The sequence below is a fragment of the Cavia porcellus genome, unplaced genomic scaffold, assembly GCF_034190915.1.
Source record: "Cavia porcellus strain 051 isolate PalLab524CR breed Dunkin Hartley unplaced genomic scaffold, mCavPor4.1 scaffold_6, whole genome shotgun sequence".
Classification (NCBI taxonomy): Eukaryota; Metazoa; Chordata; class Mammalia; order Rodentia; family Caviidae; genus Cavia; species Cavia porcellus.
In genome coordinates this window covers 102,007,439-102,023,752 of record NW_026947489.1, presented here as the reverse complement: position 1 = coordinate 102,023,752, position 16,314 = coordinate 102,007,439, and the positions used below count along the sequence as shown (strand labels likewise).

Below are 16,314 nucleotides of genomic sequence, written 5' to 3'. Positions count from 1 at the left end.
AGCTGCCATTTGTGTGCTAGCTAATGTAGTTCCTCACTGGGACATGATGTTCCTCGAGCCCTCAGTGCAACCCTGTAACTTTTAGGTCACTTTATTATTAAAACAATCTGATCATTCAGAGCTCCCTGTGCCCCACACGGTGCCCACTAGCTGTGCTGCCCATGCTGTACGGACAGAAGGGCACTTGCAAACCCCTCTTCTTGCACTACTCTCTCGATGGCCAAGGTAAGGGCAAGGGCAAAAGACACATCTGCCTACATGAGCAGCCTCCCGTTGGTGGTGGTGAGGTTACCGATCCCCTTCATCTGGTCATCATTATTGTGGGCTTGAAGATGGGTGCCCTACAGGTTCTGAAGACTCAACTGCAAACAGCATTGGTGGTCTAATGAAGCCTGACTACTCTTTCCAAGCTCCTCCCAGCATTAGGCCTTCCTATGACGCCTGCACCACCATCACATGCCGCACTGGTTGGCCAAAAATTTCATCATCTTGTCCTGTCCCTGGGGATGTGGATGCTGTCACATTCCATCTCATCAGCCTCTGGAAAGTTACTGAGAACCAAAAGAGGCAGTCCTTTCCCCTAAAGCTGAGCTTGGCTGCTATTCTGACTGGTGCTTCATGCCTTCCCTGTCATAGATTGGTGCAAGCCATGTGTCTTGGCTTCCCCCCTTAGCTACGAGTAGCTCCCATATGAAGTTTGTTGCCCTTAAAGTTCCTCTCACTTCTGGACTAAGGGAGTAAGTCTAGCTTTTTCTTCCTTCACGGGAAATAGGGTGGGAGGTCTGACTCGTAAACACTGCACCCTTCCAAAACAGCACTAATAACGGGGCGAGCGTACTGCCTCAGACACCCTAATGGCGGCGCCCAGCCAGCTCTGTGCAGGTCTCAGTCCCCAGATCCTGGCCATTGGGATTTAGAAACCCATTCTGCCCCACACCCCTCCTCCCAGCTGGCTGTGTGGAGAGCTCAGCGAACCTGGCCAGAGGACCTTTGGGTGGCGTGGAGGTAGCTAGCTCCTGCATTTGGCTTCGTAACAGAAGCTTTATCTAAGAGAAGGTGAGACCTGAATTGGGTTCCTCCTGAATATCAAGGACAGAGTCTCAGCTTTCCGTGGTAAGCAGAGTAACAGTAGCCTAAAGACGGCCACAGCCTATGCTCCGGATATTTACCTTACATGGCAAGAGGCTGCAGATGGAATTAATTTAGGGGCCTTGGCCTGGGAAAACTATTCTGCATCAGCCAGGTGAGCTCAGACTAATCCTATGAATCCTTAAAAGTGGAAACCTGCAGAGAACCAGAGCCAAGGCACTGAAGAGGACAGGCCTGTTGCTGGCTTGAAGAAGAGGCCATGAGCCCAGGAATGTGAGCCACCCCGGAGAACTAGAAGAGGCAAGGAAATAGATGCCCTCAGAGCTGCCTGGTCCCAGAACCCTAGATAGCTGCCTCCCAGACAAATGCCTCATCCTACAGCTGTAGTCACAGGCAGGGAACAAGCAAATGGGGCACAGGACAGCAGCTCCTATCTCGTCACTTTCCCTTGTCAATCAGAGGACAAATCCTTCCCAGAAGCCCTTTGGCAGCTTTCTTTTTCTCACTTACACTTAAGCTTGGCAGCTTATATTTTCTCAGAAGTGAGTCCTGGGGCCAACCCTAGCTGGAAAGAGCTGTTCAGCAGCCAGGCTGCCAGCATCTGTCAAGGCTTCTGTGGTGAGAAATCGGTCCAGGAGAAGAGCAGCGAGATTCAAGAAGCACACTCCACTCAACCCTTGCACGCTTCAGAGCTGTGGCTAGCCATCACATCTACACTATACATGTGTTTTGCTAAGGATGCTGCAGAGCTGTCTGTGTTCTTATATTCCAGTGGCTACAATAACAACACTGAGTAGGGTCAGCCAGCAAATGAGCGCCAGGGACCTCCTGTATGTCATTTACCACTGTCTCTGGCACCTGGCACATGGTCTGACACACGCAGGGGCTCAATACATTTTTTGTTGGATAAAATAATGTTCAGCATCTTCTCCAGACATATCCTCAAGCTTCGCCTGGCTGGTCGTCTCCTCTACACAACACCCATGCCTGCTGCTGCCCTCCCTCTGCCCCATGGCCAAGAAGGCCTTTCTTGTTCCCTCTGGCATCCTGATAAATGGTTATCAATCCCAAGAGCCAGTTCCCATGCCAGCTTTCCAAGCCGTGTGCTGCACTCAGGCTCCAACACGCGGGTCCTGGGTTGCCTTTTTCTGTTGTGTGAGTTTGGTTTAGCTGATGCCTCGGGGTATGGACTCCACCCAGGGAATGTACTTAACACAGCACCTGCTCCTGAGCAGGCTCTCCACACACACTGCTGAGCAATACAGAGGCTGCTGAGTGGTCCCAATGAGTCTCAGCACCCAATGGAGAACACCTGTATATTTGATGGCAAAATAATCAGTATATCCAGGGCATACTGAATGAGATACTGTTTTGGTCAGACTTTGGTCAATCTTTCTGTGCTTTCATTTCTGTATCTGTTCAATGAAAACAGACATGGAATTCAGTGCAGATGAAATGGGTTCACGCAGGGAGGTGGAATGCCCAGTATGGTGCCTGAAATCCTCAGCCCTTAGTGGCTTCAGCCTTACAGTCCTTGCAGATTCTACAGGGCTTGAAGTGTTACAACCCCAAACGGATTGGATCAGTATCCCTCTAACATGTGGGATGAGGTGTTAGAGGTGTTAGAGGCTGGGTCCCCAGGATGGGAAGGTGGAAGGACCCTGGGTCACTTGGGGCCATGCCCTCAGAAAGGACCATGGGGTTCCAGTCTCATCCTCTCTCTTTTGCTTTCCAGCTATTAGGTGAATGATTTGGCTCCCCTGCATCCCACACCCACACATACACCTCAGTGTGACCAGTCACCCCAGTACAGAGCCAAAGCAGCAGGTTCATGACTGAAATCTCCCAAACTGTCAGCCAAAATAAACTATTTCTTTTTGGGAGTTAATTTCTTAAGTATTTCATTATAGCAAGGGAAGGTTAACACAGACCCAAAAATACATTTGAGGGGCCAGGGATACAGCTCAGTGGCACAGCACCTGCCTGGCAGGCACAAAGCCTGAGTTTGATTCCCAGGAACAATAGTAAAAGAACCCAGAAATGCATCTGCCTGTTACAGAGGCTTTTAAGATAAGACACATCCATATTCTGTTTGTTCTTCCAAGAGATCCTGAAGTATTTACAACCTTAGGACTAACTCCCACTCAAAAATGGCTAAGGTTTCTAAAATATTTTGATGCCATCAAATATTGGATGCCAGACATCCTTCAGATGTCTGGGAAACATACATCAGTGGAAGACATCTTTCTTGGGGTTTTTTGTTGTTTTTTTAATAATATAGATCATCTATTTTTTTTCTAGCTGGGTTTTACGTATTTATTCAAAGTCAGAAGAAAAGCAGTCCAAGAACTACAGAAGAGTAGTCTAAGTGATTTATGCTTGATTTTTAAGTGAACATATGTGTTTATACATAATTTAAAACCAAAGAAAGCATGCTTATATAATCATGCACAATTTTTAAAGTTTAATAACTCTGGACGAATACATGATGGAAACAGTTCTTGGCAAGTAAAAATGTCATTTGCAGAATGACATCTAGCTTGATGTTCTTGGTTTGGATGCCACAACCACAGTTCATAGAGCCTGGCTTGGTTTGATTTTCTCCATGTGCTTGGTAACAGTCTGCAGTTTCTGCTAAGTGATTTTGCAAACCTCGTTACTAATCTGAGCCTCCTAAGTATGTCTTCTGCATGTTAACTTAGATTCTATACTCTAACTATGTGCCTTCAAATTTACTAATGCACATGTCAAGAGGAGACAGTGTCCATGCCCCTGTCTCCACTAGAATGATGGCCACCCCGCACTGCTATTTCTGACACAGCTGCGGAAACAACGTTGACATTATCTCTCCTTTGGGGCGTTGTGTTAGCGGCACTGAAACTGGTTGGGTTAACGGGGAGCATGATGGGCTTGGAGTCACACAGCGGAAAACTCAGTGTGGGCTTCACTTGCCACGTGACTTGGGCAGGTAGCTTGTGGTCTCTGAGCCTCCACACACTCCCACCCACAGACCGAGAGTGACTCAGTGGTGGGTATGCAAATTCTATCCTGACACGAGGTAGGAACTGAATAAAACAGCCGAGCAGATGAGCGCGCATAAAGCACAGCAAGCACCAGGTGCCTGCGCCTGGGGAAAGAGCTGCACAAATGAACCACTCACCGCATGTTTGCCAGGTCGGTGTTTACCAAGCAGGGCTCCCCCAACATTTCCCCAGACCCATCCTAGGCAGACACTACCTCATTTTCATCCCCCACCTTCAAACAATTCTCTAATTGATGTAGAGCAGATTGGTGTCAACCTGGAGGGGCAGAGGGGCCGGTGATTCAGGGCAGCTGGATTCTACCCCCATTCACTCTGCCACGCTCCACCTTGCCCAGAACAAGGATTCTGGAGTGCTTTTGGAGCATCTGGACGAAGGCACAGCACCTTGTTTTGCCAACCCAAAGGGGGAACTTACTGGGAAGGGGACATAGGGAAAGCCTGGCCAGCCCACACCTGAGGAAATAAATTAGCTATTTCTACTGCACATCTACCCGTGGCCTGGATCTGGGTCTAGATCTCTCCCCCCAGCAGCTCGGTGGCAGCAGGCTCCCCCAGCACCATCTCCTGCGTCAGGCTCGGCTCCAGGTCCTCCAGCTCCTGGCGCACCTCCTCCATGAAGCCACCATCTTTGTATTCAGCAGGGCCCTCATTGGCCAGCAGGCTCTGCTTGTTGGGCTCGTGGCTACTGTCGAAGGCCGGCTTGCACATGTACACCAGGCTATGGCTGCAAAAAGATGTGGCTGTGGCTTGGACAAAGATCTCCCCATGGGGGCAAAGCCAACTCTAGGTTGTGGGGGGCTGCTGTCTGCTGGGTTTCTGGCCTCACCTGCACACTACCACCTCTCTCACAGTTCCTGTCAACACCTCATTTTAAACAAGGTAGCCAAAGAGAGGTCAAAAGAGAGAATGTCCTGTGTTCCTAGTCCGACCCTGGCTCAGCAGCCCAGGCACTTTGGACTCAGGAGTTGAAGGTCACACATGGTGCCATCCCAGCCCCCTGCCCATCTGAGCGTCCAGGTAGGACGCAGTCTGACAGTGAGGTACAGTCACAGGCTAACCCCAATACCTGCTGCACAACAGGGGAGCCCAGGCTCATGCCTCTATAGGGGAGGCTGTCTTTCCAGCCGTGCTGGAAAGTTCCACTAGGACAGGAAAGTGTGTGGAGACGCTGTTGTGCTGGAGCCCTTTCCTGGCAGCCTCTGACATCCCAGCGCCCTCCACCTTGGGGAGGCACTCCTAACCACCCCTCTGCTTCTGCCAGTGCCTTCTATTCTTACCCATCACCATGGCCTGAGTGCCTCCTCAGCCTTCGGCTCTTCTCCCTCTATGCCCTCTCCATGGGGCATCCTCCCGGGAAGCTGCCACTGCCATTTATATGAGCCCCAAATCTGAACCCACTAAATGCCTGACACCACCAGGACCCTCCCCTCTGGATGGCCCAAGGCTACCTCCAAGCGAACCAACCCTCAACTGGGTCCACAGCACCCCCAGCTCCTGCCCTGAACCCCACCTACCCCACCCCTGCTGCCCATGGCACATTACCTCCCCTCACCCCTGCAGGAAGCAGAGGTGACTCACCTGTGGGGCTGGCAGAGGAGGCCACTGGCACACGGGCACCGGTCCAAAGCCCCCTCGGGCTCCAGCTCCCAGGTGATGAGGCCCAGCAGCCGGCTGGCAGGGTCATGGCAGAGCTCACCCTCCACGGGCAGCGGGGTACACACAGGGAACAGCAGGCCTGGAACCACCGAGAATTACCACAGAGGGGCAACAATAGGGGTGCACCTCCTCCACCCTCAAATGAAGATAGGTTTGAGGAAGTGGATGGTGGTCTGAGCTCAGGAGGGGATGACTAGAGAGCCCTGGAGCAGTCAGGGACGTCTGGAAGAGGAGAGTTGGGTTCAGAGAGCCACAAAGCTTGGAGAGATTAAGAGTGGACCGGAGGTTTGAGACCAAGGCTCTGCACTGACAAAAAAGCCTGAGCCAGGAAGGCCCTGAGGGAAAAGCTGGGCTAAATAGAGAAGGGGCCGGAGGGCAAGGAGGTGGGTGGCTGCAGGAGAGCTATGGGAGCTATGGGCACGCCAGAGCAGCACTCCCAGGAAAGGCTTCAGGAACACTGCAGCTGCAGGCACTGGGCGGAGTGGGGAGGAGAGGTTTAGGGGGAACTGGGAGGTGGCTGAGAGCTTTGGGGACACAATGCTGGGGGTAGAGTGGGTGTATGCAGAACTCACCTGGGGAGGCAGAGAGGGTGGAAGCTGGGAACAGGAGGGGGATGCACTGAGAGGATGGGGTGAATGGGACAGGGAGGGGGAGATGTAATCCCCTGGGCTCATGCCTGGATTTATTTCAGCCAGGCATCAACAGGGAAAGCATAACAACACGGTCTCCCCACTCTGGGCCTGACTATGGGGCCGAGAACACACGCGGAGAGCTTTCAGAGTAAACAGGCCTGGATGGCCTGCTGTGCTAGGCAAGGCTTTCCATGGCTTCCCCTCCACCCAGAGGAAAGCTCACCCACCTCTCTGGAAGGCGCAGCACAGCCCCGGCTGGCAATCCCTCTGGTTGTCACAGATGGTCCCATTGCCACCTCTGGTGGCCTTTTTGGTGCAGTGACCCCAGACGCATAGCTGGTCTTTGTAGCACTCACGGTCCCGTGTGCAGACCTGCAGAGGCAGGAAGAAACAAGAGAATCTGGGGTGCTTAGGGAAAGTCAAGGGGGTCAAGATGAGTGTGCAGTGCAGATGCAAGGGTCAAAACACCGGGAAATGCCACTTGGAGTGCCTAGGTATCAGACTGACGAAGCTCAAGATTTTGCAAAGGATAGCTGGGTATCGATGAGTTCCTCTCACCATCAGCGCCCTGGCCAGGAAGGGAGGGCTCAAGGCCATCTGTGCAGGAAGCTATGTGATTCCAGTGACATAGTAGGTCAGCCCTCACCACGAAAGCCCTGGACTGGAAGGCAGTGGGTGCTGAGAGCTGCTGCCACAGAGGGCATGGTGTGGGATCTCCACAGCTGTGGTGATGTAGGGTGGACTGGCAGGTACAATAGCAGCTGCTTCACCACGGATCTAGCCAAGCTGGGTAACAAGATGCCCTTTATTTTTTAAACTTATCAGGTTGTGTTGTTGTAATAAGGCAAAATGACAAAAAGTCTGAGAACGCATGACTTTGTTCCCAGTGTCTGTCATGAGGATGGAGAAGCGGCCCTTTGCACTGGCCTCGTGCTTCTCAGTGAAATGTCATCAGCAAAGCTCCCATCTCTTCCTGCGCCCTCATTCTGCCTCTTACTGAGCAGACTGGCAGAAAGACCTGGGGGAAGCTGCAGACCCTGGAGGAGAGCTGTCCTCTGCCCTGCCTGAGGCGGGAGATGTGCTACTCTGTATCTCTAGGAAAGGATGGCATGGAAGGGACAGAGACAGGTGTAGGGCCTCCTCCTCTCCCCTCCCAACCTCCCTCCTTGGCCATCCAGGAGGCAGAGGTGGCAGCAGGCCCCAGCTGGCTTCTGTGACTCCAGTCTGGGATGACTTCCTGCTCACTCCAGGAGTCAGCCGAGAACCCAACTCTGCAAGGCTATCCCAGCCTTGTCTCCCCACATCCCCTCGAGCCTTGTCTGCAGCCCTAGAGACCCTTGGGCATCCTCACCGTCTGCTCATCCCGACACGGCTGGCAGGTGTACTGGAAACTGGAGAACTGGCAGTATCTGGAGGGGCCGCAGTCCTCATCAATGATGCACTCCTGGGGGAGGCAGGAAGGGCAGCTCCATCAGCGAAATGCAGGGCAGCAGACCTACAGTGCCCTGGAAGGCTCAGGACACTCAAATGTCCAAGACCTCAGCCACTCTTAACTGGTCCACCTGGCTGGTCTCAGCATTTGCCCTCACAAGTTCCCTGCAGCCTTGAGGACCCCACATCCATGTCACACAATCACTGCCTATGTGCCATCTCCCCCCACATCCCTGGCTGGGTCTGGAGACTCAGGGCTGGTCTTGCTCATGGAGCAGATGGGTTTAATAAGTGCTAATGAATTCCAGGGAGGGCTGGGAGCTGGGCCTGACAGAGGCTGTGCTGCTGGCCATCCGTCCTCCAGGCTGCAGCTGTGCCCTTGGGGAGCCCTTCATGGTGGACTGGAGCCTCAGCAGAGACACAAAGGCGGCTGCCAGCTTCAAGCCAGCCCAGGGCTTTGCCCCGGGGTTGCCAGCTCCACTCCATGGAGGAAGGAAGGCAACTATGTGCCTGTTCCAGAGTCAAAGTTCCTCTTAGGCTCAGGCCTGGGAAAGGGCAGCTTTGGGGCAGGAAAAGGAGGACAACAACCATCATGGGTCCCTTCGCAGGGCAGGCACTGTGCCAGGCTTGACATTCCTGCTCTCACATGCGACCTCCACTAGTGGCAGCCTCCCCTACGCGGCCAACTGGAAGATAGAAGCTGGGGGGATACAGCCGGTGAGAGTGGAGGGACACTTTCCAGCAGCAGCTCTTGAATGGAGAAAACTCGGGGCTCCAGATGCACAGGCAGAAGTAAGGAAGGTCCTCCTGAAGCTTGGAATTCTGGGGTCCCAGCAAATCATCTAGAAGAGTGTTGGCAGACAGGGGGACCTGCCTCCACTCTGTCTTGGAGTGCTCTCCATCCTGAAGCAGGTATGGAGCTGTAATCATAAAAGCCAGGATGGGTGGCCAGGCCTGAACCTAAGGGCCCAGGGCTGATCCCCCTATATCCTGCCATGGGAGCTGAGGCCACAGCCCAGTGGGTATGGGTAGGATTTCTAGGAGCTAGGAAGCAGGCTGGGGCTCAGCAGAGGCCCTGACTAGGGGCAGAGGTTCTATCACTATCATTGGTCTAGGGGCCCCAGCTAAGCCTGCAGGATCTGAGTGCATGGAAGCCTGGCTCACGGCAGTTGCAGGCTGCTAAATGGCAGACTGAGCACTGTGGCAGGCCTCGGTGTATGGGCTGCTCACCAAGCAGAGCTCAGGCAGACAAGAAGCCCTTCAGTGCCACTGGATGCCACCTCCACTCAGCCCCACAGGACACAGTAAGGAGGCTGATAAAGATGCCTGCACCTCTGGGCACATGCAAATCAACCCAAACCCTAATCCTAATCCTAACCCTAACCCACCATACCCCACCCTCCCGACGGACCCCCATGTTAATAGAGGAGCGATTTAACTCTTACTAGGATTTCTCAAACGCCAAGAGAGATCACACTGCCTGATGCCCTAAAATGACCTAAAATTAGTTTTCTGTGCCTGCCCCTCCACAGTCCCATTCATTTTATTTATTTTTTTATCTTAATCGGTACCAGGGATTGAACTCATGACTGCCTGCTTGCAAGGCAGGCACTTATGCCGCTGAGCTAAATCCCCAGCCCTAATCCATTCATTTTAGCCCGGCAGCTTCTGCCAGTCCCCTCCTTGCAGCTCTGCCTGCTTTTGAGACCTATAGCACGAGGTGCTGGAGATGGAGCTGATGACTCCCACTGCCTTCTCAGCCACCCTAAAACAGGAGGAATCGCTATTACTGTGTTTCCTGGTCAGAAAACCGGTTCTGAGGGTTAAGAGCTCAGCCGGGGTCTGGACACTTGGTCTGTTAGACCAGGACCCCACCACAGCAAGAGAAGCCCATCCTCCTGCATACTTGAAATCGTCCGTAGATTACTTACAGCACCTCACACACACATACACCTCCGGATAAAGCAGCTTTAAAAAACCTTTTCTCAGTGTGAGATTGGTTGGATCTAGTAAGAAACCAGCAGGTAGAGAGCTCCAAATGGAAATCACGAGACACTCCTGTCTCAGCCAACCACACCTTCCCGTATCAGGTTCAGCCCAGCAGCTCACCCAGAAGCTTCCTGACATTCCTCCCAGTGACAGCAGAGTGGAAAGGGTGACACTAGGAAGGGAGGAAAGACCAACGGGCCCTGGATGCTTTCTCTGAATCCTTATGCATTTTGAGGCTCTGAGAGGGACACAAAATGGACTACGTGATCTTGAGGAATTCATAATTTGATTGGGAACAGAAAAGGCAAAAAGGCAACCTGGCAGAAAAGGAAACAAAGGGTACAAATAATGACAGTTACGAGGATGTTTTGCTTCTTCAAGACATAGGAAAAGATGTTCAGCTTCCCCAGCAGTCAAGAAAATGCAGCTTAAAAGAGGAGAATGTCACTTTTTCACTCAGAATAGAAAAAATGTAGACAGCTAATCTTTGTTGTTCTGCAAAATTATGTCTCCTTTCTAAAATAGCCACAGCCACCCAGGAGCCTGCACTGTTACCTCAAAGGGGAAAAACAGAATTAGGCTGCTACTCAGCTGACCCGAGGACTGGAAGTCTATCCTGGGTTATCTATCCACTGTGCTTCGTGTAAACACCAGGGGTTTAAAAATGGAAAGGGAGATCGGAAAAGAGTCAGAGTCGGAATAGCCTTGTGTGAGATGCCACAAAGGCTCCACTGGTTATCGCTGGGTTTGTAGATAAAGGGAATGAGGGCCAAGGAGCAGATTCTCCTCTGTGCCTCCCGAATGGAATGCAGCCCTGTCCGCACTGTGATTTAGCCCAGTGAAACTTGAGTTAGATTTCTGACTTCTAGAAACATAGGATGATAAATCTTTTTTTTTTTTTTTTTTTTTTTTTTGGTACTGGGGATTGAACTCATGACCTCATGCTTGCCAGGCAAGCGCTTATGGTGCTGAGCTAAATCTCCAGCCCAGGATGATAAATCTTAAACCACTAGGGTTGCGGTAATTTGTTACCACATCAGTAGGAAACCAATGTCCAGTGTGGGTAGGGGTCTGAGGAAATGGGCACTGCCAGGTGCCTTGGACCACACTCTTTTGCAGGCTCATTACAGGAAGAACATGGGTCAAAAGCTTAAGGCATACCCTCTTTGACACAGCAATTTTCCTTTCAGGTGGCTACCCTTAGAAACACTTGTCCTAAGTGCACATATTTGAATATGAAGATGCTTAAGGTTACACTGTTATATTATTTGTAATCCAAAACTAACAGAAATAGCCAATGAGAGGGAATTGATTATCACACAGACACTGTGTGGAGAAACGTCTCAAAGACAAGAAAGTGCTTCTTTGCATAATGATTTCCATAATGTACCAGTGAGCAAAGCAAACCTATGCCAGAATTATAATCCCATGTTTTAAAAGCACAACAACACCACACATGAGACTGTGTCCAGGCACACAATGGACACACAGTGTACACATGGTCAATCCTTAGCAATGACTGGGCTTCCCATTCCCCAGAAGTCCTATTGATTCACAATTTTCCCTACAGGCTTCTTCCTCCAGATCTTACATTTAACAGGACATGAGCCAGGATCATTCCTGCGCCCATCTGTTGGGAGCAAAGCTATCTGAACCTCGGGAATCTAGAACAAGGTCACCTCTTCTCAAAAGAGTTTGGCAGGGCCCCAAGAGAAGCGTACAGAGCTCAGGGAGCTGATGCCCAAGGTGACCTGGCCTTCCCCTGAGATAACAGAAACAACTTCTCTCTTGTTCCCAGGTAACCACCAAGGCATGATACTTTGTTGAAGATGAGGAGCTATTCTTGCTCTAGATCTTACCCTCTCCTTAAATTCTCTGTGAAAAGTCTCTTATATGGATTGTATAAGTAAAGACACTTTCTCCCATCAGAAGAGGGCTCTGCCTGACCTCAATTCAGCCTCCAAAGTCCTCCCTCTGGAATTTTAAGAACCACGCTGAACGTGGCACCCATCCCCATGAGAGACTCTGCTGTTCACAATTCTCCATCAAGAAAAGTACACGTGCATGACCAGGAGCCGTTTCCTCTCCCCATGAGCTCCTGTGTGTGACAAACTGTCCAAACCCTGCCAAGCCACAGCAAAGCAATTCCATCTTTTCAAAGAAAGGGAAAGTTGGGGTCACAGAAGCTTGCCAAAGACCTCTGAAAATCTAAGTACACTACCACTGCTGCTTTCTTTGGCTGACAGGGCTTGGGAACCCCCAAGACCTCCAGCCCATTAATTCTACATGACAGCCCCTGAGAAAGCTCAGTGTCTGTTTTGACACAGCCTTCCAGCTTGCCTGGTGTGACCGGGCAGCATCATTCCCAGCAGACCCCAGAAATCCTTCAGAAGACGCGTCATACTAGAACCCTTGGAACTCCCAGATGCCTGAACTTTGAATTTTGTTTTATTGTCTTTTTTTCATTTTTATCGGTACCGGGGATCGAACTCACAACCACCTGCTTGCAAGGCAGGTGCTTATGCCGCTGAGCTAAACCCCCAGCCCCGGAACTTTGAATTTTGGTTAAGAGCTGTTGCACCTTGGGGTGCAGATTTGACTTCTGTTAAAAAGTAAAGAGGACAGCAGGAATTACGGTGTGGAGTGAATTCGGGGTGTCTGGTAGCCATGGCAACACAGAGCCAGGCACGCACACCCTCACAACTTGAAAGCCTGCTTCCTTCCCCCACACATCCTGGCCAGGACCCAGCTTGTCAGCAGAAAGGCGGGCCTAAAGCAGCAGGGACTTGATGCTCCCAGTAAGTCTGCATCTCTGTCCCTGTCCACGTGGGGACTGACACCCAAGGATATCAAGCAGGTGGGCAGTGGCCTATGAAGAAAGTCCTGGGGCAGAGCGGTCTCTCATTAGAGGAAGACCCTACGCTACAGCTCTATGGCCCTACAGCTCTCCCTGCACTAAGACTGTTCATACTAGGTGTCTTCTGAGGATCCCTCAGCGGGAGGGAGGGGTCCCCTCATTCTGTGTCACTACTCTAAGGAAGAGGTCAGCAGAAATGAACAGGTGGGAGGGAAGGGCATGGGCTGGTACAGAAGGGAGACAGCCAGGTTTTTACCATTTTCAATAATTCCAGCTTCTGTTAGCTATGCTCAAGGCACATTGGGGTCAGTATACAATAGGGTCTCAGTACCCAACAGGGCCCGGGCTGGCTGAGCAGCTGAGACCCTAGGTGCATGAGTCTTGTTATCTTGGCCATGTGAAACCACAGAGGTTCTTGGTTTGGTTCCCTGACTTTTGAGGGGCGAGTACCTTACAGGGCCCCTGTGTCTTAGGGCCCCCTCTGTCTTCGGCCCAGGAGTGCAGGGGGGATTCCACAAGCCACACAGCCTACACTGAAGGCTGCCCAGGAGGAGGGATGAGACACCATGCTGATCACCATGACTAGGTGCTCAAACCAGGGCCCAAACAGCCACTTACTGCATCCCAACACAAGGACTGGCTCCACAGGGCCAGGAGTGGCCACTAACCAGCACAAGTCTCTCTAATCCTCTCGGCATGGTTATTACCCCCATCTCACAGGTGTGAAAACTGAGGCTCCAGACGAAGGATTTGCCCAGAGTTACCCACCTTGTCATAGGTAACACTGGGCATGCTAAAGCCCAGCTCTCCCCATCTCTTCCTGGGGAGTCGATTCGTCCTTTTGTTCTCTCTGGGTCAAACAGGGTCCTGTTCAGTTGCAGCTTAGCAGGGCTTGTCTGCACCTCTCATCCCCAGGCACAGGCCAAAGTCACATCCCTTGGGCATGTAGGCCGCAGTGTCCCTATGGCTGAATGACAAAAGCCAGCCGCGTGAGTGTCAGGGCTCCTCTGCAGACACTGCCACTCCCTGTCTGTCCCTGCTCCCCTTTCCCACCCTGAGTTCTGGCACCCTTAGAAGGTGGTCACGGGACGTGAGCCATTAGAGCATGGTTTCTTTGTTGTCGCAAGAAGGAAGCTGTATTTAAAAAGCCCAGAAGTCTGTAGGAAGTGGCCTGGGAACATGGCATGAGATCAGACAGGAACGCTGGTGTGGAAACTTCCCCGGGCTTCGACAGCATTCTGTAATAGTGAAACTGCCCGGGACTTACTGCACCCTGAAATAGTGGCAAGTGGCAAAGAGCTGTTCTGCCTCTTTGATTTTCTATTTCAGAGTTTATCAGTGGAGCGGGAAGAGGCTCCCAGGAAACAGAAGCAAAAAGCTGTGGGGTGACGTGGCAGCGGGGTTTCCAAGGCCTGCGTGTTTGGTGTGGTCAGCCTTTGCTTGCAGACAAGGAATCTGCCTCAGAGCCCAAGTCACCATCGCTAGAGGGAAAGCTGAGAGAGAGGGGAGAAGACACCATCTACAAGCCAAGGAGAGAGGCTTGGAGCGCGTCCTGACCCCCTGACCCTCAGAAGGAATGGTCCTGGCTCACAGTGGCACTCACCATGCCCCTGCCCTCTACAGGAGCTCCGCTCCCACATCTTTGTCCTGAATCTTCCTGCCGCCAGGTGACCGGGGGGGGGGGGGCAGTAGAGAGACACAAGCACATCCTGAAGGATATGGGGACCTGGCAGAAATCAGAGTCCATCAGGGAGCCCTCGGCTTCGCCACCACACGCTCTGCTGCTTGGGGCTTGGCTGGAAGCACTGTTTGGGGTCAGCTGTTCCTTGGCCCCTGCAGTTATGCTGGGCCATAAATGCTCCAAGGATGAGAAAGAAGCTGGGGTGTCAGGTGGAAGGACCAAGGTCCCAGTTCTGCCAGGACTGGGGGCCTGCTGGGAGTGGAGCTTGCAGTGTGACATCACATGTCTGGGCACCTCTGTCCTTCACTGTCCCCATGTGTTCTCCTTCAGGCTGTGATGGTGCCCTTGCCACACTCAAGCCTGGTGCAATGTACTAGAGGTGAAACTTGGGCTCTCAGGCCCATGCCTGGGTTCAAATACGGGTTGACTGGATGCTCCTTGGCAAATTACAGAGCTTCTCTGTTCCTTGATTTCCTTATCTGCAAAATGAGGACCTATTCGGTTTCCGGACATGTAGATTTGTGCACATTTCCCCAAGTCACTTAGCTCCTAGAGCACATCTCTCCCTGCAGGACTGAACTGGGGCAGGTGGGACCTTGAGGGCAGCCCCAAGGAGGACCCAGCAACCTGCACAGCTTCAGTTCAGGCCACTGATCACATCCTAGGATGAATATTTCTCTTCCACTGAAAAGCCCAGAATCATCAGGCTTGATAGGGGGCTCTCCTCATCACAATGCAACCTCCTGCTTCTCTAGAGCCCACTGTTACAGGGTGAAGAAAAGAGGGGAGGACAGATGCACAGAGCTGCAGGAGGGCCCAGGACCAGCCAGCTCACCAAGGAGGGTAAGCAAGGGGGCAGAGGGAATGAACATATCAACACAGAGGGCTGGGGATATAGCTCAACAGCACAGCACCTGCCTGGCAAGCGCTAGTAGTGTTTGATCCCTGGTACCAAAAAGAAAAAGGGAAAACATCAACACAACTCAGTTCTGGGGATGGAGGCCCTATTCTTCACCTGTAGCTCATCTTCACACCGTCTTATCTTCCAAGGTGAGCAAAAGGAGCCCCATTGTACAGACAAGGAAACTGAGGAAATGAGATAAAGTTGCTTGTAAGTCATGGGTAAGTGGCAAGGCTACAAGTGACCATGAGCTAGGGCTGTGTGGAGCTAAGGGCAGATTGTAGGGTCACAGTGTGAGCTCTGGGGAGCTCTGGGCTCTCAGGGAGGGGCTGCCTGCCTTGCCCACTGTGGAAGGACAGGGTCCACCAGGCCAGCTCTGGTGTCAGGTGACTGGAAGGTTAGGAAGGGAAGCACAGGACCTCTCCTCTACTCTTGGGACTTTCCCTATTCTTGGGAGTCCTTTTCTGATTTGCAGACAAGGCTAGTCACAGGAGCCTGTAAAGTGCTCACGTGTCTCAAACACAACAGTGCCTCCAGTCTTTCCTGGACATGGCCCTGGAAACTCTCTGCCAGCTCAGGGCTGCAGCAAACTCGCCAAAGGCTCTGGCAGAGACAGCCCTGTGGAAAAATCTGGGCCAGCTATGATTATCCTAAAATGCCAGCATCTGCAAAAGCCTGGGTTACCTGAGGATGCTCAGGGAAGGGGAGGCTCCCTCAGTCCCAGCTGGGCTCTGCACACTGAGGTATGGAGTATGCCTCACTCCCAAACCTTCTGTGCCAGAAGCTCTCCCTCCACCTACACTGCCCTTGCCCGCAGTATAACACAGCCCCAGACCCAGGGCTCTTGCCTATCAGCGTGGGGCGACCTTCGCACATCAGGTCTTAGGTCCAGAAAGGGGTTGCACAGAACAGTCTGCTGCCTCTTCCACAGACCTTTTCCGCTGCCTGGCCACAGCACCAACCCCATTCTCTTTCTAGCACATTCCTTGTGCCGGAGCGTCTGTGCCTCCTCTGGAGAATGCATATCCAGACTGC

General features: G+C 52.2%; 1 protein-coding gene across 1 annotated transcript in view; it reads right to left on the bottom strand.

Moving 5' to 3' along the window:
* Positions 1-3,447: 3,447 nt before the first annotated feature.
* The window catches only part of Dkk3 (dickkopf WNT signaling pathway inhibitor 3), a 45,012-nt gene continuing 32,145 nt past the window's right edge, over positions 3,448-16,314 (bottom strand). The window contains exons 4-7 of the mRNA XM_023563265.2: positions 7,772-7,864; positions 6,648-6,792; positions 5,711-5,867; positions 3,448-4,856 (exon numbers count right to left, since the gene is read on the bottom strand). Of these exons, the coding sequence (XP_023419033.1) occupies positions 4,643-4,856; positions 5,711-5,867; positions 6,648-6,792; positions 7,772-7,864 (609 nt within the window). The 3' untranslated portion in view covers positions 3,448-4,642. The remainder of the gene's footprint in view (positions 4,857-5,710; positions 5,868-6,647; positions 6,793-7,771; positions 7,865-16,314) is intronic.